General features: G+C 43.9%; 1 protein-coding gene across 13 annotated transcripts in view; it reads right to left on the bottom strand.

Moving 5' to 3' along the window:
- CIT (citron rho-interacting serine/threonine kinase) overlaps positions 1-23,890 on the bottom strand; it is a 111,273-nt gene extending 87,383 nt beyond the window's left edge. For 7 of the 13 annotated variants that reach the window (XM_083417521.1, XM_083417516.1, XM_083417518.1 and 4 more), the window contains exons 1-10: positions 23,737-23,869; positions 21,820-21,974; positions 20,709-20,850; positions 19,462-19,637; positions 17,869-17,970; positions 15,545-15,687; positions 13,949-14,042; positions 9,500-9,703; positions 8,234-8,387; positions 475-655 (exon numbers count right to left, since the gene is read on the bottom strand). In XM_083417521.1, coding sequence (XP_083273647.1) covers positions 475-655; positions 8,234-8,387; positions 9,500-9,703; positions 13,949-14,042; positions 15,545-15,687; positions 17,869-17,970; positions 19,462-19,637; positions 20,709-20,850; positions 21,820-21,915 — 1,292 coding nt within the window. In that variant the 5' untranslated portion in view covers positions 21,916-21,974; positions 23,737-23,869. Of the gene's footprint in view, positions 1-474; positions 656-1,470; positions 1,590-1,626; positions 1,768-8,233; positions 8,388-9,499; positions 9,704-13,948; positions 14,043-15,544; positions 15,688-17,868; positions 17,971-19,461; positions 19,638-20,708; positions 20,851-21,819; positions 21,975-23,736 lie in introns of those variants that run through there. The other 6 variants (XM_083417524.1, XM_083417527.1, XM_083417525.1 and 3 more) reach the window with 4 other exon arrangements.
- Positions 23,891-24,147: the final 257 nt, after the last annotated feature.

The following is a 24,147-nucleotide window of genomic DNA, read 5'->3' as shown; positions in this document are numbered from 1 at the left end:
AGGAAAATGAACTCCACACCTCTGTGCCTCACCGGACCAACCTTGTAGACCTAGAGTGCTTAGCAATGCCCTAGCCATTTCACACCAATCAAACACACCCCCATCCCTCAAGATCTGAAACTCTTCTAAATTTCTCCTAAATTCCTGCAAAGCCACACAGAGAGAGAATTCAGTCAAAACCGTTCACTTCCCTCTAGGATGTAGCAGACAGATTCTAAGACGAGGAACGTTAGACTCAGAATGAAGCATTCCTTTCATGCAACAATATTGGGAAGGGGGGTGAGAGCCAATGACATGAATCACAGCTAAAGCAAAGCCTGAATCATCTTCCTATAGCAGAGGGAAGACCAGTCAAGAGCTGGGTATTCACATTTCCCCAACCTAACCCCCCCCCCACTCCCCGTTCCACCGCCAAGTACATCAGGCACTGATTTTCCCCTATTCATTCTCTACAAAACAGCAATTCCTACTTACTCTGTTCGGAGAATCCCCAACGCCTTGACGAAGGAGAACCCTACAAACGGCAAATCTTCTCCTGAGAAACCTGCAGGGTTCAGCTGGCACAGAGAGGATACAATTCGTGAATTCTTGTCTGGTTCATCGAAATTTGAGGTGTCATCATCAGACTTGATGGTAGGCACAAAGGGGGGAGGAGCTGGTTATTTCGTAAAAAAACATAAAGAAGAAGGAACAAAAAATTTTTAGCTGCAGTTTGCTGTCAAAGTCCCTCTCGTTCAGCATTGTCAATGGCACTGCAGCTCCTGCTTTTAATCTTGCTAACACCAGCAGGCTGAGCCACTGCTCTCCAACCTATTACAGCAACAAGAGATTAACCCTTCGGCTGCCAACATGGCTACCATTCTGCAGGCAGAGAATCTCTTGCTGCTTTTGAACCAGCCTTGCACCTTCAAGAACAAGCCAACGACCACAGTATGTCAAGTTTCAATCTTGTCTGTCTGCAGGATGCTTCCTCCTGATCTCTTTGGACAAGGGAGATCCATCTAAGCAACCTGAATCAACGAAGCAAACCAGCTGGCTCTGCCTACAGATGGGGTCGTGCCAAACAGAACCAGTAGCACCCGCAGCCTGGATAGCAGACCCTCGCCTCCCATTACTAAATTAATCTTGTCTGTGGAAGCACTGCAGCTGATAAACCTCAACCCTTTTGAGAATTCATGTTCCCAGCTTTGCTAAAACACTACTGATGGGACTCCACCGCAGTCCAGCTTCAGCGCTATCAACTCTATCAAATAGGCAACAGTAAGAATAATTCCTCCCCCTTTAGCTGGCACCCTTAAAGCTCCTGCTCTCAAACTGCTTCATTTTAGCCTCCCTTTAAAGGTTTAAATAAAGCAGCAGAGCTACAAAATCTTGAAAAGATAAGCTTTCCCCTAAACCATGTTCAGCAGCAGAGTTGCTTGCTGGTCTGCATGTATACAGAACGAAGCCCTGCTCATTAGGATTATGCACCTTCGTTCGTTTCAAATATGCATTTAATCAATCAATGCAAATCATTGCAAAATGCAAATCAGCCAGGTTCTCTTTTTGCTCTGTGAAGCAGAATCCCTTCAGCCAGCTCGCTCCTCATCACAAGCTGATGAATGTATAGTGTGCTAATGCCGTTACCATGGATTCCGTATAGATCTCCGGCAGCTGAAGGGCTGATGGGAAATGAATGCTGGGAGCCAGCATTACAGTTCCTGCAGTGCAGACTCCCTGCTCCTCACTTTGTGCATGCTCCAGAGTTTAAAGCCTGCCTGACTCCCTCTATTCCTGACAGATGCTGATACTTATCTGACTGACACAGGCAAAACATGAGTCACTACTGGAGCCTACTAGCTCCCTCTAGGCTGCCAGAGACTTTTGCAGCCCAGGTTTTTTAACTCTTTGCTTTTTTATACATACTTTTAAACCATCACAAGTGAATGGGCCAGAATTAATAAGCCAAAAAAAAAAAAAAAAAAGCGTCTTCCTAATTCAAATCACCCAGAACACATATTGGCAGCCTTTCATAGAGAAAATGCTGACACTGCTTTCACAAATAGATGAGCAAGCTGATTTTCTCAGAGGTTAAAAGTAACTAAGAGTAAATGGCAGGGTGGATAACGCAATGAGGAGATTTATATTATAAGATACAGCCTAACGATTTTACATACAGGGATGCAAGGAATGATTTTTTTGAAGCATTGTTTTTAAAAGTTGGTTAAATTAGATTTTATTTTCCCTCTTCAATAGGTGTATGGCAGGGACGTCCAATGCCCAAGAGACTGTGATCTACTCACAGAATAAAAAATTGGCAGTGATCTACCTTGGGGGGTGGGGGGGTTTGAGGTCAAAGTTGTTCAGCTTTTTCCAGGGTGGGAAGTCAATCTTGCATAAATTTTCCTCCACTGTTAGTTGATGAAACAAGGATAAAATGATGAACGTATCTTTGGATTCTTTTGAAATGCAAAAGGCCCATTGCAGACTACCTGCTTCCTGACCTCTTAACCTATGGGCTTATGTGCTCCCTCAGTTTTCAGCCTTAACCGTGGTGTAAAAATGCCTGGAACAAGGCAATGCCCAATCCACGACTACCTTCTTACCCAGATTTAAAGTTGGTAGCCAACGGAAAAATACCCTGTAGTTTAATGCTAACAATGGAAGAAAGGAGGGAACAAGCCTGTGGAATGTTCTGTAATTTCTTAACCATGGTTAAAGATTGGGAAACAATCTTGGCGCTGCTAACCAAAAAGCAATATTAATCTGCACTCGAGTTGAAATAGTCTATGACCTAAGGAAATAGCAGGTGCAGTTTTTAGCAGCTCTGTATTAAGAAAATACAGTGGTACCTCTAGATGCAAACGGAATCCGTTCCAGAGCCCCGTTCGCATCTAGAAGCAGACATAACCAGCGACGGCACATCTGCGCACGCGTCGCTTTGAGCCACTTCTGCGCATGACGTCATTTTGAGCGTCTGTGCATGCGCAAATGGCGAAACCCGGAAGTAATGCACTCCGTTACTTCCAGGTTGCTGCGGAGCACAACTTGAACACGCTCATCCCGAAGCACATTCAACCCGAGGTATGACTGTACATCAGAATGTCTTTTTTCTGGTGCCTGGACACAATCAACTTCTGAAAGTTGGTTAAAGAATTTCCTTTCTACAAAGATTTTCCCTGTCCTGTAAAATTTATTCTACTTGTATCTTTGAAAACATGTTGAGTTCAGCAGCCCCCTTAAGTGCCTGCCAGTAGAATGAGCCTTGAATTCCTTCTGCTGCCTGAAGGCAACCAGCTTCCTTATCCCCTTGCTAGTCTTCATTATTCAGCTGCCTGAGAACTTGAGCATCGACCCCCTGTGGATCAAGCACTGTCTCTCTGTTATAGCTCTGGGTTTTGGTCAAACGTCAGAACTGCAGGCAATTCCAGCCTGAAGGTGCACATCACAGCCACAGTGCACCTAGTCTGGGAAGTCAAAGGACACTAGAGAGCCAATCTGGTGTCACTAACTGGCATAAAGACTCTCAGACGTACTGACTTATTTCAGTATGAGCAATCTGTCATTGTGGGAACCACTGAGTTCTCACACCATGTTGCCTGGTGATTGGCCTCCTGCCAACCCGTTTGTCTCAAAGGCTCTTGCCCACCCTCAAGGCTAAGCACCTGACACACTGCTGACTTATCTTCCAAAGACACAAGCACCTGATCTCCCAGGACAACCTAGAGACTGATTTTTATAAAGCAAGGATGGGGAACCTGTAGCCCTCCAGATGTTGCTGGACTCTATTAACCCTGGGCATTGAGCATACTGGCTAGGGTTGAAGAAGAAGAAGAGGAGTTTGGATTTGATATCCCGCTTTATCACTACCCGAAGGAGTCTCAAAGCGGCTAACATTCTCCTTTCCCTTCCTCCCCCACAACAAACACTCTGTGAGGTGAGTGGGGCTGAGAGACTTCAGAGAAGTGTGACTGGCCCAAGGTCACCCAGCAGCTGCATGTGGAGGAGCGGAGATGAGAACACGGTTCACCAGATTACGAGTCTACTGGTTTTAACCACTACACCACACTGGGTTGATGGGAGTCCAGTCCAACTTCTGGAAGGCCACAATTCCCCAGCCCTGTTATCAAGGCATAACTGCTTGAAATATTTGGCTACTGTCCTAAACTTGCACAGCTGTTCCCCTTTCCCTGGTTTCTGAATCCAGTCCAACAGAAGTCCCTTGAAGTTGCAAAGCAAATCAGGGAGCTGTTTCCAAAGGAAGAACTGTGAGGTGGGAGAGACTTTGTGCTGACCAGACAATGGCTTTCCCCGCCTTCCTTGCCCCACCTTCCAGCGGTAGGAGCCTTTAGAACAGAGCTGCTGCCAAAGGCATTACAGTGGTACCTTGGGTTAAGAACTTAATTCGTTCTGGAGGTCCGTTCTGAACCTGAAACTGTTCTTAACCTGAGGTACCACTTTAGCTAATGGGGCCTGCCGCTGCACCACCACCACGCAATTTCTGTTCTCATCCTGAAGCAAAGTTCTTAACCTGAGGTACTATTTCTGGGTTAGTGGAGTCTGTAACCTGAAGCGTCTGTAACCTGAGGTACCACTGTATGTGTATGTGTGAGGTGAGGAGATGGAGTTGATCAACTCCCACTCGAAAACCTATGTCCCCACTGTGGAAAGAAGTGTGGATTCAGATTTGGTTCCCACAGTCACTGACAAACAGTTGCACCTAATAAGAATAGCTAATAGCACAGTCACTTACTGGTGATTTGTTAAATATTCTATGATTTATGTTGTGTCAGTTTGCATTTCTTAGTGTAGAAAGTATTGATCTGATGTGTAGAGATCTTTCCTATTCTACTTAATTCAAAAGGGTTCTGGAAGCTTCTCTGCATGAAAGAAACAAGCAGAACGTTCCTAATGTTTGGGTTATTCCTTCAGAGAAGCTGAGTACAGCTGGCTTAAACTGGTTCTGTTATCTCTTCTGTGTCAAGGTCATGCTGGCTATAATAAGAGGCCAGAAGGAGCCTGGGATTCACTCTTCTCTCTCTCTCTCTCCTTCTGGTGTGGTGTTCTGTACATAGTATGCTTAGTGTTAAGGTTTAGGCTTATTATAAGTTATTGTAAGTTTAAGTTAAGTCTGCTGCAACTGGATTTCTTATGCACAGTGCCAATCCTGAATGTATTGGATTTGTGACCATTATGCCCATTTGCCTTCAGTAGCAGTAAAGCTCTGCTGGATGAAATCTTAATTGCTTTTGGACTATTTTTTCGGAATCCTGCAACGTGTTTAAGTTTTTACTCTGCTAACTATATGTTGGAATCTGCTCTGGATCAATATTGTGTAGAATTCCATGACATGTTGTACTTGCGAAGTTCTATTGCATTATTGTTATTCATCATTTGTAAGCCAATTTGCAATTCACGTGAATGAAAAGCAGCATAGAAATATAATAAATCAAATCAAAATCCCAGTATTCCACCTGAGGCCTGGGTTGCAGATCCTCCTTTCCTGGCAAGACTTAAGTCACTTCATGGCAATTTCATCTACTCTTGGAAGCAAGGAAACCTTCTGCTTAACCAGGGATGCAAACAGGCTAAGAGAAACTGGCAAGGGCAAGATATAATGATGGATGGGTGCTAGAATCAGAACTCTGACCCCTGGAGCTTGCACTTGAAGGCACTGTGGAGGCAGCATGGGACAACATTTTAGATGTTATCGTGCATCACAGCTGAGAAGGAATCTCCTCTGAGAAAGCAGGAGATAAACATAACAGAAAAACAGCAAACAACTGTTTGCTCAAGGGAGAGGTCATTTGCACTTAGGTTAATTAGATTCTCTCCTTGAGAAATGAATGCTCCTTCCCATTTCTCTTCAGTAGATGGATTCATCTGAGACACTTTCAAAGGGCCTTAAAACATTAAATGGTTGATAAATGAATGAATTATTTGAAAAACGAGAATACAAGACATCCCTTTCAAGGTCTTGGATTCTCTTGCTTATTTATCTGTTTAAGATTTTTACCCTGACCTTCCTCAAAAAATTGATATGGCTAACACTTCAAATGCAACAACGCTGGCAGAATTAAAAAGAACACCAAGGAAGTCTCAGAACAAAAGTGCAACAAAAAGCAAAGGGAGGGGTGGCAAAATAACTTTAGGACAGTGACGAACAAGTCAAACTGTGACATCATCTAAAAATAATGCAGTGATTGTTTAGCATTGAAATATTTTCTGGTTTTTTTTATCCACAAGACTAAAAATATGGCATTGGTGTTCAAGCTACCAACCCTAGCCCAATTGACAACCATTTCAAACAGAAAGGCCCACAAGCATTTGTGGACCTGGCAACTCGAGGCTACTTCATGAACTGCAAGGGATGAGTTGTCCATGTAATACAAGGAAGCTGGCAGTGTATAGAGGGAAATTAAGAGTATATGGCTCTTCCATTCATGGTCCCAATGCACTTTCCATTTCCACCAGTGTTAGTGAAACTGTGGCCCTCCAAATGTCGTCACTGTACAACTCACATCATCCCTGATCAGTGGCCATGCTGACTGGGGTTGATGGGAATTGGAGTATGTGGCGTTTGCCCTCCTAGGTGTGTGACATCATACTGGGTTCATAGGGAAAGGGTTAACTAATTGTAAAATGACTAACCAATGGGAACCCAAGGGGAGGAGTTAGAAGGGAGAGTTAGAGTGGTTGAGAAGTCAGTCTGGAGTTAGAAGAGACAGAGAGGATAGGTCTGTGGGTTGGGCTAGTCTGATGACAGAGAGTGAGAGAATTTGTTAAGAGGAGTCAGTCAAACAGTTGAGATAATCAGTCAGAAGGTATTAGGAAGGTATAGGCCGGTAAAGAAACTAAAGTTAAGATAATGACAGGAATATTATCTGAGAAACCATAAACTTGTTAATGTTTATAAAATAAACTTGTTTATTTGGTTCACTTTTAACAACTGTCTGGACTCAGTGTTTTACCCGAGAGTAACGGGTTGGTGGCAGCGGTGAAGCGAGCCCAGTGGTGGCACAGGGATCAATAGACCGTTAAACGTCTGGGGACCCTGTGTGATCGCCACAGAGTCCAACAACAGCCCGAGGGCCACAGGTCCCCCAACAGTGCTTTAAACACACGCTCACAAACTCTGTTCCATTGCAATGACTACTGTTGACTGGAAGAAATCAGCTTGGGTGCTCGTTGTCCGCAGGGCAGCAGTTGGGCCTCCCTACCCTCTATACTCTCAAAAATAAAGTATCTTCATTCTGGCTTGTAAAGACCTATTCATTGGTCACCCGTGATTAATAATAATCTTCTCCGGGTGAACAAGAAAATAAGATTCATGAAAGCTGGGGGGAGGTCATTTTAAGCAACAAATGACTTCTCCCACTTTTCTTATGGAAATGACTTAAAGCAGCTTAAACTATAAAATCATACACAAAACAGCATTAAACACCCTCAACCAAACACCTAACAGGAAGAAACAGAAAGTCAGCAGGATTTAAAAGAGGGAAAGAAAACCTATTAAAAGAAACAGAAGATGATTCCAGTAGTCATCTGCATAAGTCCCTATGAAGAGCCATATTTTGAGAAAGCAGCAAAAAAAGGGGGGGAGGGGGAGATGGTCAGGCATGTTTCCTTGGGGGAAGGCATTTCATGATGTCACAGATAAAAAGGTCCTGCACCTTTTACTCATCAGGTGAACCCCAGGTCAGCAACAGAATCCAGATCAGCACTTCAGATCTTGATCTTAATTAACAGCGATAAGGTACATGTGTTGGCAGATGCATTCATGGAAGTATTTGTAAGCCAAGGACTTGACTTAATTTGCTAGCCAAGTTTAAATACGTAAAGGAAGTCTTGTGTGTCTTTGTCTTAATAGCATTTAGGGAGGTCCAAGAAGCCTTCTCAATGCACCACTTGACAAAATTTCACCCACTACTTGCATCCTTACCGAGTATCTCAAATAAGTGTAGAACATTTCAAGCACATAGCAAAGCAAATCATTTCCCCTGCATCTCATTTTGTACAACGACATTTGTGGCAGTTCAGTGCAAACATCAACAAAATTCCCTTTGTAAATTATTGTCTCTCTTTATCCCATTCATACGCTCTCTCTGCCATGATAGTACTCATGGTGGCATACATGATGGAAGTGAACGAAGGGAACACCCCAGAAAGTTGCTGCATAATGTTCCTTTGGAGTGTGCCCTGGGAATTAGCCACCAACCAAGGCCCTAAATTTCATCAGGAACATGTTACTCACAGTTACGGATGCAACTCCAGTCAACTGTAGAAAAGAATGGATGACAGCAGAGGCTTTCATAATCTAGTCTCTCTTTCTGCCCACACAGTAAGCTCTGCACTAGATCAAGGAATTCTTTGCTGACTTTCACATCCTCAGGGAACTTCAGGAACCTCTGAAGTTGAAAGCAAAAATAAATCTTACTCAGTAGTAAAGAAACCAAATGCTGAGAGCTGGGATCCAAAGAACTACTTTCGCCAAGCCAAAAAGCTTGCATACCCGGAAGTGGGCCATGTGGATTTGTATTTATTTTAACACAACATCCCATTAAGCTATACTGCAAACTGCTTTTGAAACTTCCTCCACACCTGAAAACAAAAGAAGGAGGCAGCTGTTTGGAGAGACGACAGCCCAGAGTCCTTTCAGGTACATGAGATGAGCAGCACAGTTCTTTGGACCCCAGCCAAAGGGTTTCAGTATCCTTCAAAACATCCCCAAAAAAGTAGTTAATGAAAGGGATATGCACATGCAGCAACTTCACAAAAGCACAGGAAAGCAAAAAATATTATTATTAGCTGATGGTGATGTTGTTGTTGCTGCTATATTAGCTATTCTTATTAGGTGCAGCATACAGAACATCAGATTTCACTTTTTAGTAATGAAAGTTTCTAGCTCTTATGCCAAGGATGGGGAATCTGTGGGTCTCCAGATGTTGCTGAAGTCCCAACTTCCATCAGTCATAGATTTAATAGTCAGTGGTCAGGGGTGATGGGAAATGTAGTCCCATATCTGGAGGGCTGCAGGTTCCCTGTTCCTGCGCCATGCAAAGCAATGTCTGAAAGCATGTTGACAATTCCTGATGATGGAGACTTTGCCAGTGACTCTGGATGGGGCTTTACTGCCCCTTCCCAAGACTAACAGAAGCAGACTAAATAATGCAAGATAAATGATGAGAAATGCATAAATACCCATCATAGATACTCACTTATTTGCCACAGAATTTGGGTCAATGGCAGAGAGTATCTTGCTTTTAATCATGCAAAATGCACACAGTTCTAGGTAGAATTAAATGTAGGATTGAACGAAATTTTAGTATTGGCTAATCAGCACTAATTTCACAAAGTTCCTGTAGCTAATAATACATCTGTCAATAATGCCCAAAGCACTAGTACAGCAGGAAATAACTAGCAAAAGCTATGCAGGACGCAGGACCATACAGACAAACGCTTGGAGCAGTTTTGTTCTGGCAAATTCCACCTTCACATGTACTGAGAACGTTGTTCGTACCTGAAAGTTCATTATGTTATTGAAGGTTTTGCTTGAGGTTCCTTCCGTAAATGGTGATTTTCCATACATCATTTCATAAGCAACCACCCCTAGAGACCACCAGTCACATTCTGATCCATATGAACCCTTGCCATTGCTATTCAGAACTGTTAGCATCTCTGGAGCCATATAATCTGGGGTGCCAACTGGCAGTTTAGCATCCACCTGGAAAGTAGAACACAATGGGTGCAGTTATAGCTTATTCTATTGTTAATATACAGTACTCTGGAAACCAAGAATTCATCACACTACTTATGAAAGTAATTTAAGATAACATTTTCTGTGTACAACCCAGAACAAGAAAATAATGGATTGCATGCTTAATACAACATTAACATGATGAACCAAGGAGGAAAATGGAAATGTGTGTTACATGGGAGGAGTCTGTATTTCAAGTCTTTTGAGTCATAACAAAGCCAAATCTTTTTACCATGGATAACAGATTTTGAAAAGATTGTGATATCACACATTCCTTCCTCCCAGGCATTTGCCTCAACAGCAAAAATGCCTCGCATGAATTATCCGCAGTTAATGCTTTTGTCAGCACCAACTTTAGTCATGGTTAATGCTAACCATAATTTCCTCTTTGTCACTTCACATAGCGCCCAATGTATCAGAAGAGGTTTGTAATAGGAAACAAGAACTTCGTCCACTCAAAAATGCCTTTAACCAACTAAATGCCTTTAGCTAACAGCAGAAGAAATGGCAGCTCATCTCATTCATTCAAATTTAGCTGCATCTCTCCTTTCCAATGTGTGGAAATTGCCATGCTACCATTCCCTTCAATAAGCTTAGGTTGCTAGATGCCTATCCCGCCCGAAATAAGCAGTGGCTTCTACGTAATAGAGGATTCAAGGCATCCTCCAAGTAGGCACACAGGCTTATGAATTAAGTGAAAAATACATTTTAGCACTCACATAAACTGCCTGGGAGCCTACAGAAACTGAAGCACTTGAGTCTACCAATTGATATGAACAAGCTTCTAGAAGCAAGGATGGGGGAGGATGCTTCTTCTATCTCCTGAACTGTGTCCCCTACTACTTGCTATATAGCTACAAAATACATTTAAAAAAAAATATTATTGCATATCACACCCTTCCTCCAAAAGCAGCCCTGGTTTGGAGGTGGCAACCCTGTAGCAGACGGAGGTTGGGGAGAGTGAGATATTTTTTAATGCTTTTCCCAATCCTAAGAGTCTGAACAGCACTACAAGGTTCCTTACTCCAATATGCCTGAAGCTAAGAATAGGAGCACATCCACTATTCTTTATTTATTATTGAATGGCTCGCTAGCCTACCTTTCCCAAGGAAGACTACAACAAAGAAATAATATGCAAGAAGAAAATGGCAAGACTGACAAAACAATTAAAAACTGTAACAAAAGCATACACTCTAGGGTTTTCCTAAAGGACAACAGTTCTTTAGATGCCTTTGGCCCAAACTGTTTAGGGCTTTAAAGGCCAATGTTGTTGCTGTTTAGTCGTTTAGTTGTGCCCGACTCTTTGTTACCCCATGGACCAGAGCACACCAGGCACTCCTGTCCTCCACTGCCTCCCGTAGTTTGGTCAAACACATGCTGGTAGCTTTGAGAACACTGTCCAACCATCTCGTCCTCTGTCGTCCCCTTCTCCTTGTGCCCTCCATCTTTCCCAACATCAGGGTCTTTTCCAGGGAGTCTTCTCTTCTCCTGACGTGGCCAAAGCATTGGAGCCTCAGCTTCAGGATCTGTCCTTCCAGTGAGCACTCAGGGCTGAATGGATAAGTTTAATCTTCTTGCAGTCCATGGGACTCTCAAGAGCAGGGGGCGGCAACCTAAGGCCCATGGGCCACAAGTGGGGGTCATTTAACTGGCCCATGAGCCGCCCCCGAACTGAACCGCCCACTCGGCAAGTCCCCACGCACTGCGCTAAACCGACACAGCGCAGCACAGGGACTCACTTCCGCAGCACCAGAAATCACGTCTGCGCAGATGCAGACACTGGAAATTGCGGGCGTGCACGCTCACAAACACACACAATCCAGCCAATGGAGGGATCTCTGCTAGAGTGAACCGACCCAGGCGAGGTAAACCTTGCCAACCCCTGCTCAAGAGTCTCCTCCAGCACCATAATTCAAAGGCCAATACAGTAGTACCTCTGGTTACGTACTTAATTCGTTCCGGAGGTCCGTTCTTAACCTGAAACTGTTATTAACCTGAAGCACCACTTTAGCTAATGGGGCCTCCCGTTGCCGGAGCACGATTTCTGTTCTCATCCTGAAGCAAAGTTCTTAACCTGAGGTACTATTTCTGGGTTAGCGGAGTCTGTAACTTGAAGCGTATGTAACCCGAGGTACCACTGTACAGCACCTTAAATTGGACCCTAAAGCAGATAGGCAATCAGCATATCGGATGTCGTATGGTTAGGGCATCTGTCTCCTGCCAAGTGTCCTTGCTCTTCCATTTTGCCCCAGTTGATGTTTCCAGACTGCTTTCCCCACACAGAGTGCATTACAGTAAGAATGCATTGCAAGATTTTGTTACATGTCCCATTCGTACAGTATTGTGATTGCACTTAGAGTTCTGTTAGTGCAAGGATTCATGCTTGGGCAACAGAACTTCTGCCCTTCTGCTCCCCAAGTCTGCTCTGAAGGATTGGGGGTACCCTTCCCCGGACATATCTCAGAAGCACATAGGGAAGGAGAGGAAAGACAAGGTTGCACAAGCATAAAGGTAAAGGTAAAGGTACCCCTGCCCGTACGGGCCAGTCTTGACAGACTCTAGGGTTGTGCGCCCATCTCACTCAAGAGGCCGGGGGCCAGCGCTGTCCGGAGACACTTCTGGGTCACGTGGCCAGCGTGACAAAGCCGCATCTGGCGAGCCGGCACAGCACACGGAAACACCGTTTACCTTCCCGCTGGTAAGCGGTCCCTATTTATCTACTTGCACCCAGAGGTGCTTTCGAACTGCTAGGTTGGCAGGCGCTGGGACAGAGCAACGGGAGCGCACCCCGCCGCGGGGATTCGAACCGCCGACCTTTCAATCGGCAAGCCCTAGGCACTGAGGCTTTTACCCACAGCGCCACCCGCGTCCCCCCGCACAAGCATAAAGCCTTGCGCTAATGGAACCATTTATTTCGCACTATGTTGGGTATCAATTGTTTACAGATTTTCCACTATTGTAACTCTTTCCACATCAACTCCTTTAACAAGGAACCCATGCACACTGGGCCTGTGTGTTACAAAGGATTCTGGGACATGTAATTATTTTTGCTTAAACCAACAAGTACAATGACTCAAGAACACTGGCCTCACTCAGCCTACTTGAGTTGCGTGTAAGAACACACCACACACTCTCCTAGATGGAAGGGAAATATTATTTCCTTTAAAAGAAGCTCATTTGACATTCCTGGAAACACAGTCTGAAGACCACTGTTCTTTTAGATTAAATATGCATTAATAAATGCTGTTAGTTTAAGCAGCACACATTTCCAAGTGGCTTTTAAACGAAAAATTGACAAAAGAATGTAATAATATTATATATCCGAGGCCAGGACTGGCAAATGTAACAAGATGAGTAATTAGCCAATATTCATTTCTATATCGAATCACATCCGTTGAATTAGTTTAATCAAGAAGCACTTGTTAGCATCACAAGAGACAAACAGTTCTAACTGTAATCAAAAAGACCATTACTCACCATCCACCAGACCTCAGCTACTTAATTACCCATTTCAGTTTCTTCCCAAATTAGCAGGAACATCATTAAACTCAAGAACCAGGGTACACTCTAGCTGTTTTTCAGTGCTATCCACTACTTCAGTTTTTTTAACTGAGAGACACAGCTCTCTCTTTGGAAGTACAGCGATTTGAGAAAAACACATCAACTTAAGCAGAAATCCATACTAATAATGAATATGTAAAACACTCAGAACTCATAGGGAAGGAATTTCAAGAGCATGCAGTTTCCTGAATATGCCTTCAGAGACAATCTGCACTGGGGCATTATTAATAATTACTTTTGGCGTCTGCCACACAGTTATCCATATAGAAGGGATGGCTGACCCATGCCCTGTGAGCTGCCCAAGGTTTTTGTGTGCCCCTCCCAAAAGTTGTCATTCTTCAAAAGGTTGCTAGTGTTTTCCTTACCAACCAAGCACCCAGCTCCCTGCTGTGATTCTGCGATGCCAAAAGATCCAGATACAGAGGAACTACGCACACACTCAAAGAACAGTAAGGCTAGACATAAGCAATTCGGCGAATTAAATACTTTCACCTGTGCTAGCATTGCTTACATTTCTTTTAAAGAAACAGTACACTCTTGCCTCATTGCTAATAATCTGTATTAAATTAGGGACAACTACAATAGGCACCCGCAGCCATAAATAAAAAGCTGAGATTTTTACTTTCCCCATCCATTCTAGATCTTTATTACCTTTTTATCCACCGTCAGTTTGGCGGCAGACCCAAAGTCCACCAGCTTGATGTGTCCTGTTCGGTCAATAAGAATATTCTCTGGCTTAATATCTCTGTAAATAAAAAACCCAAAGCAATCAATAAAAGCTTTTCACAAGACAATAAATGCTTTCCTAATACATACTGTATTACAGAAACCATTAGAGTGGTAAAAAAATAATCCAAAAGGGATGTAGTCAAATACTAGTTCTCAAACTAGTCAGACTAACACTTTACAATACCACATGCATCTCACAGAAAGAGAGAGTATTTAGAAAGCAAATACAGTGGTACCTCGGGTTAAGTACTTAATTTGTTCCGGAGGTCCGTTCTTAACCTGAAACTGTTCTTAACTTGAAGCACCACTTTAGCTAATGGGGCCTCCTGCTGCTGCCGCACTGCCACCGCACGATTTTTGTTCTCATCCTGAAGCAAAGTTCTTAACCCGAGGTACTATTTCTGGGTTAGCGGAGTCTGTAACTTGAAGCGTATGTAACCTGAAGCATATGTAACCCGAGGTACCACTGTACTCAAGCAAGTCACCTGGAACTATACTCCAACTGAAGTTGGAAGGTCCAAACTGGGGTTCCTCATGGAAGCACCTGCACTGCTCACAGTCCTTTCTTTAGGTTTGGTGTCCTGTCCTATCCCCCACCACATCTTAGAGAGCCAGCATGGTATAGTGGTTAAGAGTGGTAGACTCATAATCTGGTGAACCGGGTTCACTTCCCCGCTCCTCCCTATGCAGCTGCTAGGTGACCTTGGGCTAGTCACACTTCTCTGAAGTCTCTCAGTCTCACTTACCTCACAGAGTGTTTGTTGTGGAGGAGGAAGCGAAAGGAGATTGTTAGCCACTTTGAGACTCCTTAAAAAAGGTAAAGGTAAAGGTACCCCTGCCCGTACGGGCCAGTCTTGACAGACTCTAGGGTTGTGCGCTCATCTCACTCTATAGGCAGGCAGCCAGCGCTGTCAGCAGACACTTCCAGGTCACGTGGCCAGCGTGACAAGCTGCATCTGGCGAGCCAGCGCAGCACACGGAACGCTGTTTACCTTCCCGCTGGTAAGCAGTCCCTATTTATCTGCTTGCACCCGGAGGTGCTTTCGAACTGCTAGGTTGGCAGGCGCTGGGACCAAATGACGGGAGCGCACCCCGTCGCGGGGATTTGAACCGCCGACCATGCGATCGGCAAGTCCTAGGCTCTGTGGTTTTACCCACAGCGCCACCCGCGTCCCCCTTGAGACTCCTTAGAGTAGTGATAAAGCGGGGTATCCAATCCAAACTCCTCTTCTTCTTAGGCAATAAAGCTACTGAGAATTCTTCAGTGAACTCAAGAGAGTTTCAAAAGCTGATGGCAATATTGCAACAGGGTGTGCTGTTCAAATTCTAGAAGCCCACTGCCTAAAACAGATGTTTGACTCCAGCGATCTTAGTACTATCTTAAGGGTGATGTCTCCAGATACAGTTAGAAGAAAGTATTGATACTTTCCAAAACTGTTCCCTTCACTGATTTCCAAAACGATCCATTATTCCCAGTGTTGAATTAAGCCTACTGGTGTGAGGCACAGCAACACTTACCGGTGGGCATAGCCCATTTGATGGACACTATGGATGGCCAGAACTAACTCCGCTAGATAAAACTGAATAGTGCTTTCATCAAGTTGATCCTCGTATCTGTTTAGGAAGGACAGAAGATCTCCTCCAGGCTCATATTCCATAACCTTCATGCAATTTCAAAGTAAACAGACAAAAAGAAAGCAAAGCTTTGTGAAGCTCTTCTACTATGAAAAGCACACAGCATCAGCAAACAAACAATAATTTAAAGAACATTTTCTGTGTTCTCAATATATTCAGCTTTGCTACAACAAAAGAAATTCAAAAGCACTAATCTTTCTTCCAATCCAGTAATTAAAGTTGGAGTACGGGACCCTAGATGAATCAAAAAGTATTTCTTTTTAATGTGGCTTGACTACAAAAATGGCTGGAAAATTGCTGTGTTAACTATAGCTGATGGGTATTGATGACTTCATAACTTATAAAGTAACACTGTATGCGTTGGCAGCTAAGAAGATCAGGAGAAAAGAACTAGATAAAGGTGATTCGGGCATTTAAGCTGGCACATTCTACCTGAGAACCCCCTGCTATTCTATCATATGCAACAAACAATTCTTAGGAGACGTGACCATGGTTTATTGTATCTGCAGTGGCTGATGTTTTTATGGTTATTTTTGCTTTTCTTTTTGTTCCCTTTGTGAATGATGCCATGGCCTTTGGCTAGTGCAATAAAGTTGATGATGATGATGAAAGTTTATGATGATATAGCTGATGGGCTTTGTAGTCCCAAAGAGATGGAGGGCACCAGGTTGGTGAAGGCCTGTTTAGGATTGCAGTCTTGGCCCACTCATTTATGTCTGAGGTACGCATACGTTTTTCAGGATGATAGGCTTGGGGGCAATGTCATGCTGGCTATGGCTGATAGGAATTGTCATCCAAAGTTGCATGATCTCCTCTGTTCTTTCCCTGTGTCTATTTTAAATTTTAAGCTTCTTAGGGAAGGTCCTGTCAAACCTTTGTGAAGTATCACACACACTGATAGCTTGCTCAGTCTCTTCTCCTCACATTCACCAGTGTGGCATAATGGTGGACTAGGAACTAGGAGAGACCAGGGTTCAAACCTTACTGGGTCATGAAACTCACTGGGTGGCCTTGGGCCAGTCACTGCATCTCAGCCTAACCTACCTCACCGGGTTGTTGTGGGGATTAAAGGAAATGGGGAAGAACCAAGGAACCTTGAGCTCCCTGAAGGACCTTGAGCTCCCTGAAGAAAAAGGCAGGGTATCAATGCAAGAAATACAAATGCAAACACATGCAACAAGTCTCAAGAAGATACACTGCCCTGCTCCCTTTGCCTTCTTTGTGCATAGCAGGTAATGCTTTTTTATTTTAAAATGTGAACCCCCCGCTTCCTCCACTGGCTTACATCTCCCGCAAAAACAAACTTCACCAGTCAATCAAAATATAGAAACAAAAAAACACAGTACGTTTCCAGGCACGGCCAAACTTGGCCCTCCAGCTGTTTTGGGACTACAATTCCCATCATTCCTGACCACTGGTCCTGTTAGCTAGGGATGATGGGAGTTGTAATCCCAAAACAGCTGGAGGGCCAAGTTTGGCCATCCCTGGATAAAGCAATATACCAGCATTAAAAAGTGAAGTGTAAAACAAACTGTAAGATAGAGATAATAAAAACAGTATTAAAACTTAAAAACCAAGAAGAATTAAAAACTGCAGAAATAAAATAGATTCATTTGAGAAGCCTTGGGAAAAAAGAAAAGTTTGCAGTCAGGTGACCCAAAACATTGCAATGTTGAGTCTGCTTCGTTTCAATGGGAAGAGAAGTCCAGCCACAATGCTAAAAGCACCTGCTTGAGTCATAGCATGGTTTACTATAGAGTGTGGCTTGAACCAGAGCAAGTATTTCAGCATAGTTAAATAGTGGCTTCTGTATGCACAGAAGAGAATAAATTCACTCTCCACCTCACTGTGTACAGTGGAAGGGGAGAAGTATTACCCACGCAGGCCCGAAGGTATCAAATTCTTTATCAATCATGCTTTTCCCCTTCTTAAAATGTTAACATTTAAATAGTTTGATAATTGGAAAAAAAAGTTAATTAACTGTCAAGGATTCTTCATTCTCGGATTGAAGTATTCACTGTTCTGCAGAAAGGCTCCCACCTTTCCTAACAGGAAGATTTAATGACTAGTTTCCTCCTGTAATTGCTTTGAAGTGAATGTGGTAGAATCAAACTCTACCCAGTGGTCTCCAGCAGCGAGCAACTTGCCTGGCGTGTGAAAGTAAAAGCTGTCAGCTCACTTGAAGTGATGCTGCAAATACAACTCACCAAATAAAGATTCTTTTTGTCTTGAAATGCATAATGCAACTGTGGAATCCAAGGGCTGGTACTCTGGGATAATATATTCCTTTCTTCCTCAAAGAATAATACCTGTGAGGAGTAAATATTAATAAATCATCAACTCCTTGGAGGAACAATAAAGTGAGTGCAGATTTGCATTTTGAAGATTCAGCAGCAACAGTCACTCACGTCTAAAGTCTTTCATCTAGTATGGATCTAGCTTTCCTTTTCTGAAACTGTCAGCCTTCGGATTTTAAAAACCAAGTTCCTAGCCATCATGGAGAAAGCTATATATTTTGAAAAGCTGCATGTTTAAAGTTCCAGCATTCATGGTCTTCAATTACATTTTCCCTCCCCACACAGCCTGTTATTCACTTTTTCACACAATGTCTCTCCCTCCTAAAGAATCTTTTGTGCTCTTTGATAAAATACTATATGATTCACAACACATCATTTGCACATCGTACTAATCTGCAACATTTGAATGCAGAATGACTTTTCTGGGAATTATTTCCTTAGCACAGAGCTTAAAAAATTCAACTGTCTATCTCTGTTTTAAAAATCTGATGAACCTGGCTGAATGACCAAGCTTCTCCATTACATAACAATCTACCTGTTGTGTTTCCAGCAGCCTCCATACGGCCTATTCCAGAATGCACTGATCGCTTGGTGTATTAGGAGTAGATGAGAAAGCTGTCTCAGCTCTCACCTTTTATCTTCCTGGGTTGTTGAAAGGTGCAGGTGGCCTATCTTTCGCTGTCTAAATGTTGGGCGTCAGGTGTCTCATGCATCAAAACTCTGTCTCTACAGGTGTGCCCAAGGCCACACAGCCAAACCTGATCAGAGGATCCATCTCCCTCCCTGACAACCCTCTCCTGCAATTCTACAGTTAAAAAGAGGGGGGTTATTATTCCCCATGGAAATGCTGTCAGCTTCTGTGTCATGTAGCATCCTGCTTTCAGGAGGATCATGTATAGTTCCTGAAAGTTTGAGCTTCCTTTTTAAGACTACTTAGCTTATGTTACTTAGAGGAAACAGGGTGGGGGGGGTGACTTACGTTACCTGTTTCCCCTCCATTCTAATCTCAATGCAGCCTCTAAATTTGGAACCTGGGATTTGACCATACAATTTTTGACAACTCAGATCTTCTGCTGCTTGTCAGGCCATATTTTCTGCTGCTTGTCAGACCATTCATTATATGCTTTGACCAAGGGGAGGAAACTCACTCCATTATGAGTGGGAAGTTGTCCCCTCCCAGGAGAAATTTAACCTGCTACTCTTCTGAGTTCCTCTCACTCAGAAGTTAGGATGAAGCAGGAGGTGGTGGCAAATGTAAGTTGGGGTGTTGCAAGCCCCACAGCAGCCAAGCACTTTAAAGTTTTGCACTTCACACAGATGCCAGAGAAGCCCGTTCTCTGCCACTTCTATGGGCACAGGTTATTTGATCTTGCTCTGGGGCAACTGTATATTTAAATCTGGATCACAACTGGAACTCCTGATTCCATACCCTGTTAACAAGCTTTCTCACTATGAAAAGGTTATGAGCAATTTGAAGATTATAAAATCAAAACAGGAACTTACATGATCCTGTGCCAGCAGCCTCTCCTTGCTCATCACCTTCATGGCGTACACATCGCCAGTTGCCTTCTCTCTCACTACCTGCACTTCTGCAAAGTGACCACATCCTACCAGACTTCTGACTTCAAAGTCCTTCACACTGGGCTGAAGTTCTCGGAATGCTGCTACAGAGTCCGAATCTGCGCAATATTAGACAGACACTTTACGTTGGAGAGAAGCAAACAGTGAGGCATAATGCAGAATTTAACTTAAACAGCCATGGCCATCCCATCAATAAAATTGTTCCCATGTCCTCTCAGTTCAGTTCTAGGGGACCAAAACTGTTCATGTCTCTTTTTAATAATTTTATTTCATAACATTCATTTTATTTCATAACATTCATACACAGTGTTCAAAACTCCCATTGTTCTAGGTGCATTTTGCACAGGAAATTTCATTATTACAAGCACGCTTCTGAGCTCTGGGCACAGTACTGCGCCTAAGATTTCAGATTAGAACTGAAGAGTGGAAGGAAAGGAGGACCTTTTTCTGCCTCCCCACTTCCAGCCACTCTCTGAAGACTGGAAAAGAGACCCTCTTAAGAATATTAGAGGACAGGGGAAGGACTAGATCATGTGAAAAATGAACATAGTATTTTAGCATTTTCAGCTTTGCATTCTTGTTATAAAAAACTGTGCATAGACATTCCATTGTTGCACTCATAACCTAGCCTTAAGGTGCCATTTCATTCCTAGTTTTCATATCTCAGTTCCTAAGACTGTTCATATGTCACTTGATTGTGATGCCCCTTTGTACACAACACATATATCATGCCAAAACTACGCACAACAGCTGCCAGGAAGCATCTGCCCAACTCTTCAATTCACCAGACTCTTCCATTTGGGAATATTATTTTCTACACTGGGTAAAAAGGAAGGATGCACATACAAGCCCAATACAATATCCTGCTGTTACTACATGGATTTCCTCTGTTGCAGTGGGGCTGCAGCTCCGTGATAAAGTATCTGCTTTGCAGGCAGAAAGCCCCAGGTTCATTCACTAGCATCTCTAAGTAAGACTGGCAAAAACTCCTATGTGAAACCCTGGAGAACTGCTGCCCATCAGTGTGGGCAATATTAAGTAAGATGTACTGATGGTCTGGCTCAGAATAAGGCAGCTTCCTATGTTCCTAATGTATATGCTGAACAGGTCCTTCACAGAATAAATTCACTCTTGCATAAAAAAGCTGTAAGAAAGCCAACAAGACATACACTTTTTAATGAAATTGCCCACATGCTTGATTTTCATTAAAACAGGGTTGCTGCATTCTTCGAAAAGCACCATTAGGGAGTCCAAAATGCCTTCCCTGGAAAATGGAGACATCTGCTGCTGTGCCACAGAGGGCAGCTTCCCCTGGTAACGAAGACAAATACCAGTGAGAGGCAAGAATGGAAGAACATTGGTAGACAATTCATAGTTGCTAGCAAAATTAGAAGCATATGTTACAACAGGTCACTATGTATATATAGAACTGCTCAATTTCTTTTTCTGCTTTTAGGGTGAATAGTTGAAGTGTGTGTGTGTGTGTGTGTGTGCGCGCGCGCTAGTTACAGTTATATTTCCCACCTTTTCCCAAAAGAGCTCTGGGAAACATATATGGTTCCTGCACTCTCAAGTTTATCCTGTGGAGGTAGGTCAGGCTGAGAGGCAGTGACTGGCCCAATGTCACCCAGTGACTATTTGAACCTTAGTCTCCCGGCTCCTATTCCAACACTCTAACCACTACACAGCACTGCTTTAATGACAACAGTCTACTGTCACACTAATTAGAGATGGCAATAAAAGTATTGAAAGGCAATCATTAATAAGACCACCCTGTAAAATGAAGAAGGGGGAAAGTGTCACCACTGCTGTCTCTGCCTCCTGTACTCCCTTTAACAGAAGACTTTTAAGAGATACTAAAAAAATAAAGATAAAGAGGAGAAGTTCTTATATGAACAATGTAAACAAACTGTAGAATATACAGAATTCCGGGAAGTACCATTTATTTTTCTTTATTTAACATTTGTAAACTGTTTAACTATAAATAGAACCTCTAAGATGTTTACCTGTGCCCCCCTTGACCAAACTGACCAAGCTCCAATGCATCAGATATTGCCCAACTACACCCAACTTTTGTGATCAGCTGGTGGCTGATGATACCAGTCAGTGGGGTCCTAGAGGGTGAGGCAGTTGTTGGCCCCTCCTTACTGCATGGGACGTACATAACTTTGAAGACAGCCACAAATATTTGGCCACAATAAATGCTACTCCTTCAACACAACAGAAAGTTGAGGATTTATGAATTGCAGATGCTGATGTGAAACCAAAATAAACATTTACCTGTAAAAGCAGGTTAAGTCTAGAGGCACGGCTGGCAATGGGCTCCATCATGCCTATCTCCGCAGGATTACGCACACCATACTTAAACTTCAACATCTTCAAAATTCACCACCGACAGACACCTCCCAGGATGGATGCTGTAGTTTGTTTTCAATCTGTATTAGAATTATTAATTTCAAGAAGTTATAAGAAGTTTGGGCTTCCTTCAAATCACACAATTCTAAAGGTATAATTGAATGTCACAGAACAGGACGGGGAAGCTGTGGCCCTTAATGGACTCTTCGATCAGCCCCAGCTAGCATGGCCAATGTGTCAGGGTTGACAGGAGGATTTAGAAGACTACGGTTTACCTACCCCTGAATTCCCTACCCTGGGAGTCCAGGGTTCAAATCCCCACTCAGCCATGGGTCTCACTGGGTAATCTTGGGTTAGTCACTGCTGCCTAGCCTAGCCTCACAGGGTTGCTATGAGAGCAAAATGGGGGGAAAGAGAAGCACATACAACACACTGAGCTCACTGAAAGAAAAGTGGGATTGAAATGTAATAATATATATTTATTTGGTCACTCATGTGCAGGGTTGAATAAGATGTGAAGCAACAACTGTGAGGTGAAAGGTCACCGTTAGGTGGCAGAACATCTGCTTTGCATGCAGAAGGCACCAGGTTCAATCCTTGGCATCTGCAGCTAAGGCTGGGAGAAACTCTTGTCTGAAACCCTGAGAGAACTGCAACCAGTCAGCACACTGAGCTAAGGTGGATCCAACTCAGTATAAAGCAGCTCACTATGTTCCTGGTTGCAGTTCATCTGCTTTGCATGCAGAGGTCTCATTTCCAAACCCAAGTTTCTCCTACTAGTGCTTGAACCGCCGCCCCCTGGCTTTTTTCTTTTTCTTTTTTAAAGAGGACTATAGTTCAGTTCAGGGACGCGGGTGGCGCTGTGGGTTAAACCACAGAGCCTAGGACTTGCCAATCTGAAGGTTTGAATCCCCGTGACAGGGTGAGCTCCTGTTGCTCGGTCCCTGCTCCTGCCAACCTAGCACTTCAAAAGCACGTCAAAGTGCAAGTAGATAAATAGGTACCACTCCAGTGGGAAGGTAAACGGCGTTTCTATGCGCTGCTCTGGTTTGCCAGAAGCGGCTTAGTCATGCTGGCCACATGACCCAGAAGCTGTACGCCAGCTCCCTTGGCCTATAGAGCGAGATGAGCGTCACAACCCCAGAGTCGCTCACGATTGGCCCTAATGATCAGGGACCCCTTTACCTTTTTATAGTACAGTGGTACTTCGGGTTAAGTACTTCATTCGTTCTGGAGGTCTGTACTTAACCTGAAACTGTTCTTAACCTGAAGCACCACTTTAGCTAATGGGGCCTCCTGCTGCTGCAGCGCCGCCGGAGCACAATTTCTGTTCTCATCCTAAAACAAAGTTCTTAACCTGAAGCAATATTTCTGGGTTAGCAGAGTCTGTAACCTGAAGCGTATGTAACCCGAGGTACCGCTGTACAGTTCAATCCTTCGCAATTTGAGGTAGGGCTCATTGTCACTGTAAACAATACTAAGCTGGATGGATCAGTTCCCTATGCCTTTAGTTGGAGCATCTGCGCGGCACACAGAAGGTCCCAGGTTCAATTTCCAAACTCTCCAGGTTACGCGCGTCCCTGTACGTGTCCAGTGTGCCTTTCGCCGGTTACCCGCACCCTTGATATGTACGCGACTTCCAAGGCAGGCTTCAGCCACGATTTGAAATCCTTCCCCGCCCCCCCGCCGGCTCTCTCTCTCTCTCTCTCTCTCTCTCTCTCTCACACACACACACACACACACATATATCACGTTACTATGCTGTATAAAGCACTTGCATCCACCCCCACTTTGGATAGAAGGGCAGGACAGACATTTAATAAATTAATGCATCATCATTACCCAACGGCATGTCAGGAAGGGAGCCCCCTGAAGCCTCAGCGCCCTTTTCCCCCAAACGCAACGAGCCACACCCGCCGTCGCCTCAGAAAAGCGCCTCCTCCGCCTTTCCCGCCATCCGCGTTTGAATGGACGAAGAGGAGAAGGGGCGTCACCTGCTTCCCTAAGCCACGTGATCCGAACACTCTCCGCCAATCCGCTCGCCGGGTGACGTCACGCGGAGACGGGTGCGCGCCCTTCTGTCTCCAACGCTCCCCTTTCGAAACAGCAGGGAGAGGCGTGACCACGGAACGAGATGGGGCGTGGCCAGCTCAAAAAGTGTCCTAACGGCTTTTTCCTCTCATCCTGTCAGAGCTCGTATTCGGTATTCCCACACCCTGCATATACTGTAATACAAAAGGCTGCAGTGCTTGA

This window comes from Podarcis tiliguerta, assembly GCF_965153285.1.
Source record: "Podarcis tiliguerta genome assembly, chromosome: 16".
Lineage (NCBI taxonomy): Eukaryota > Metazoa > Chordata > Lepidosauria > Squamata > Lacertidae > Podarcis > Podarcis tiliguerta.
The sequence above is the reverse complement of the archived record's forward strand: the minus strand, read 5'-3'. Positions and strand labels throughout refer to the sequence as shown.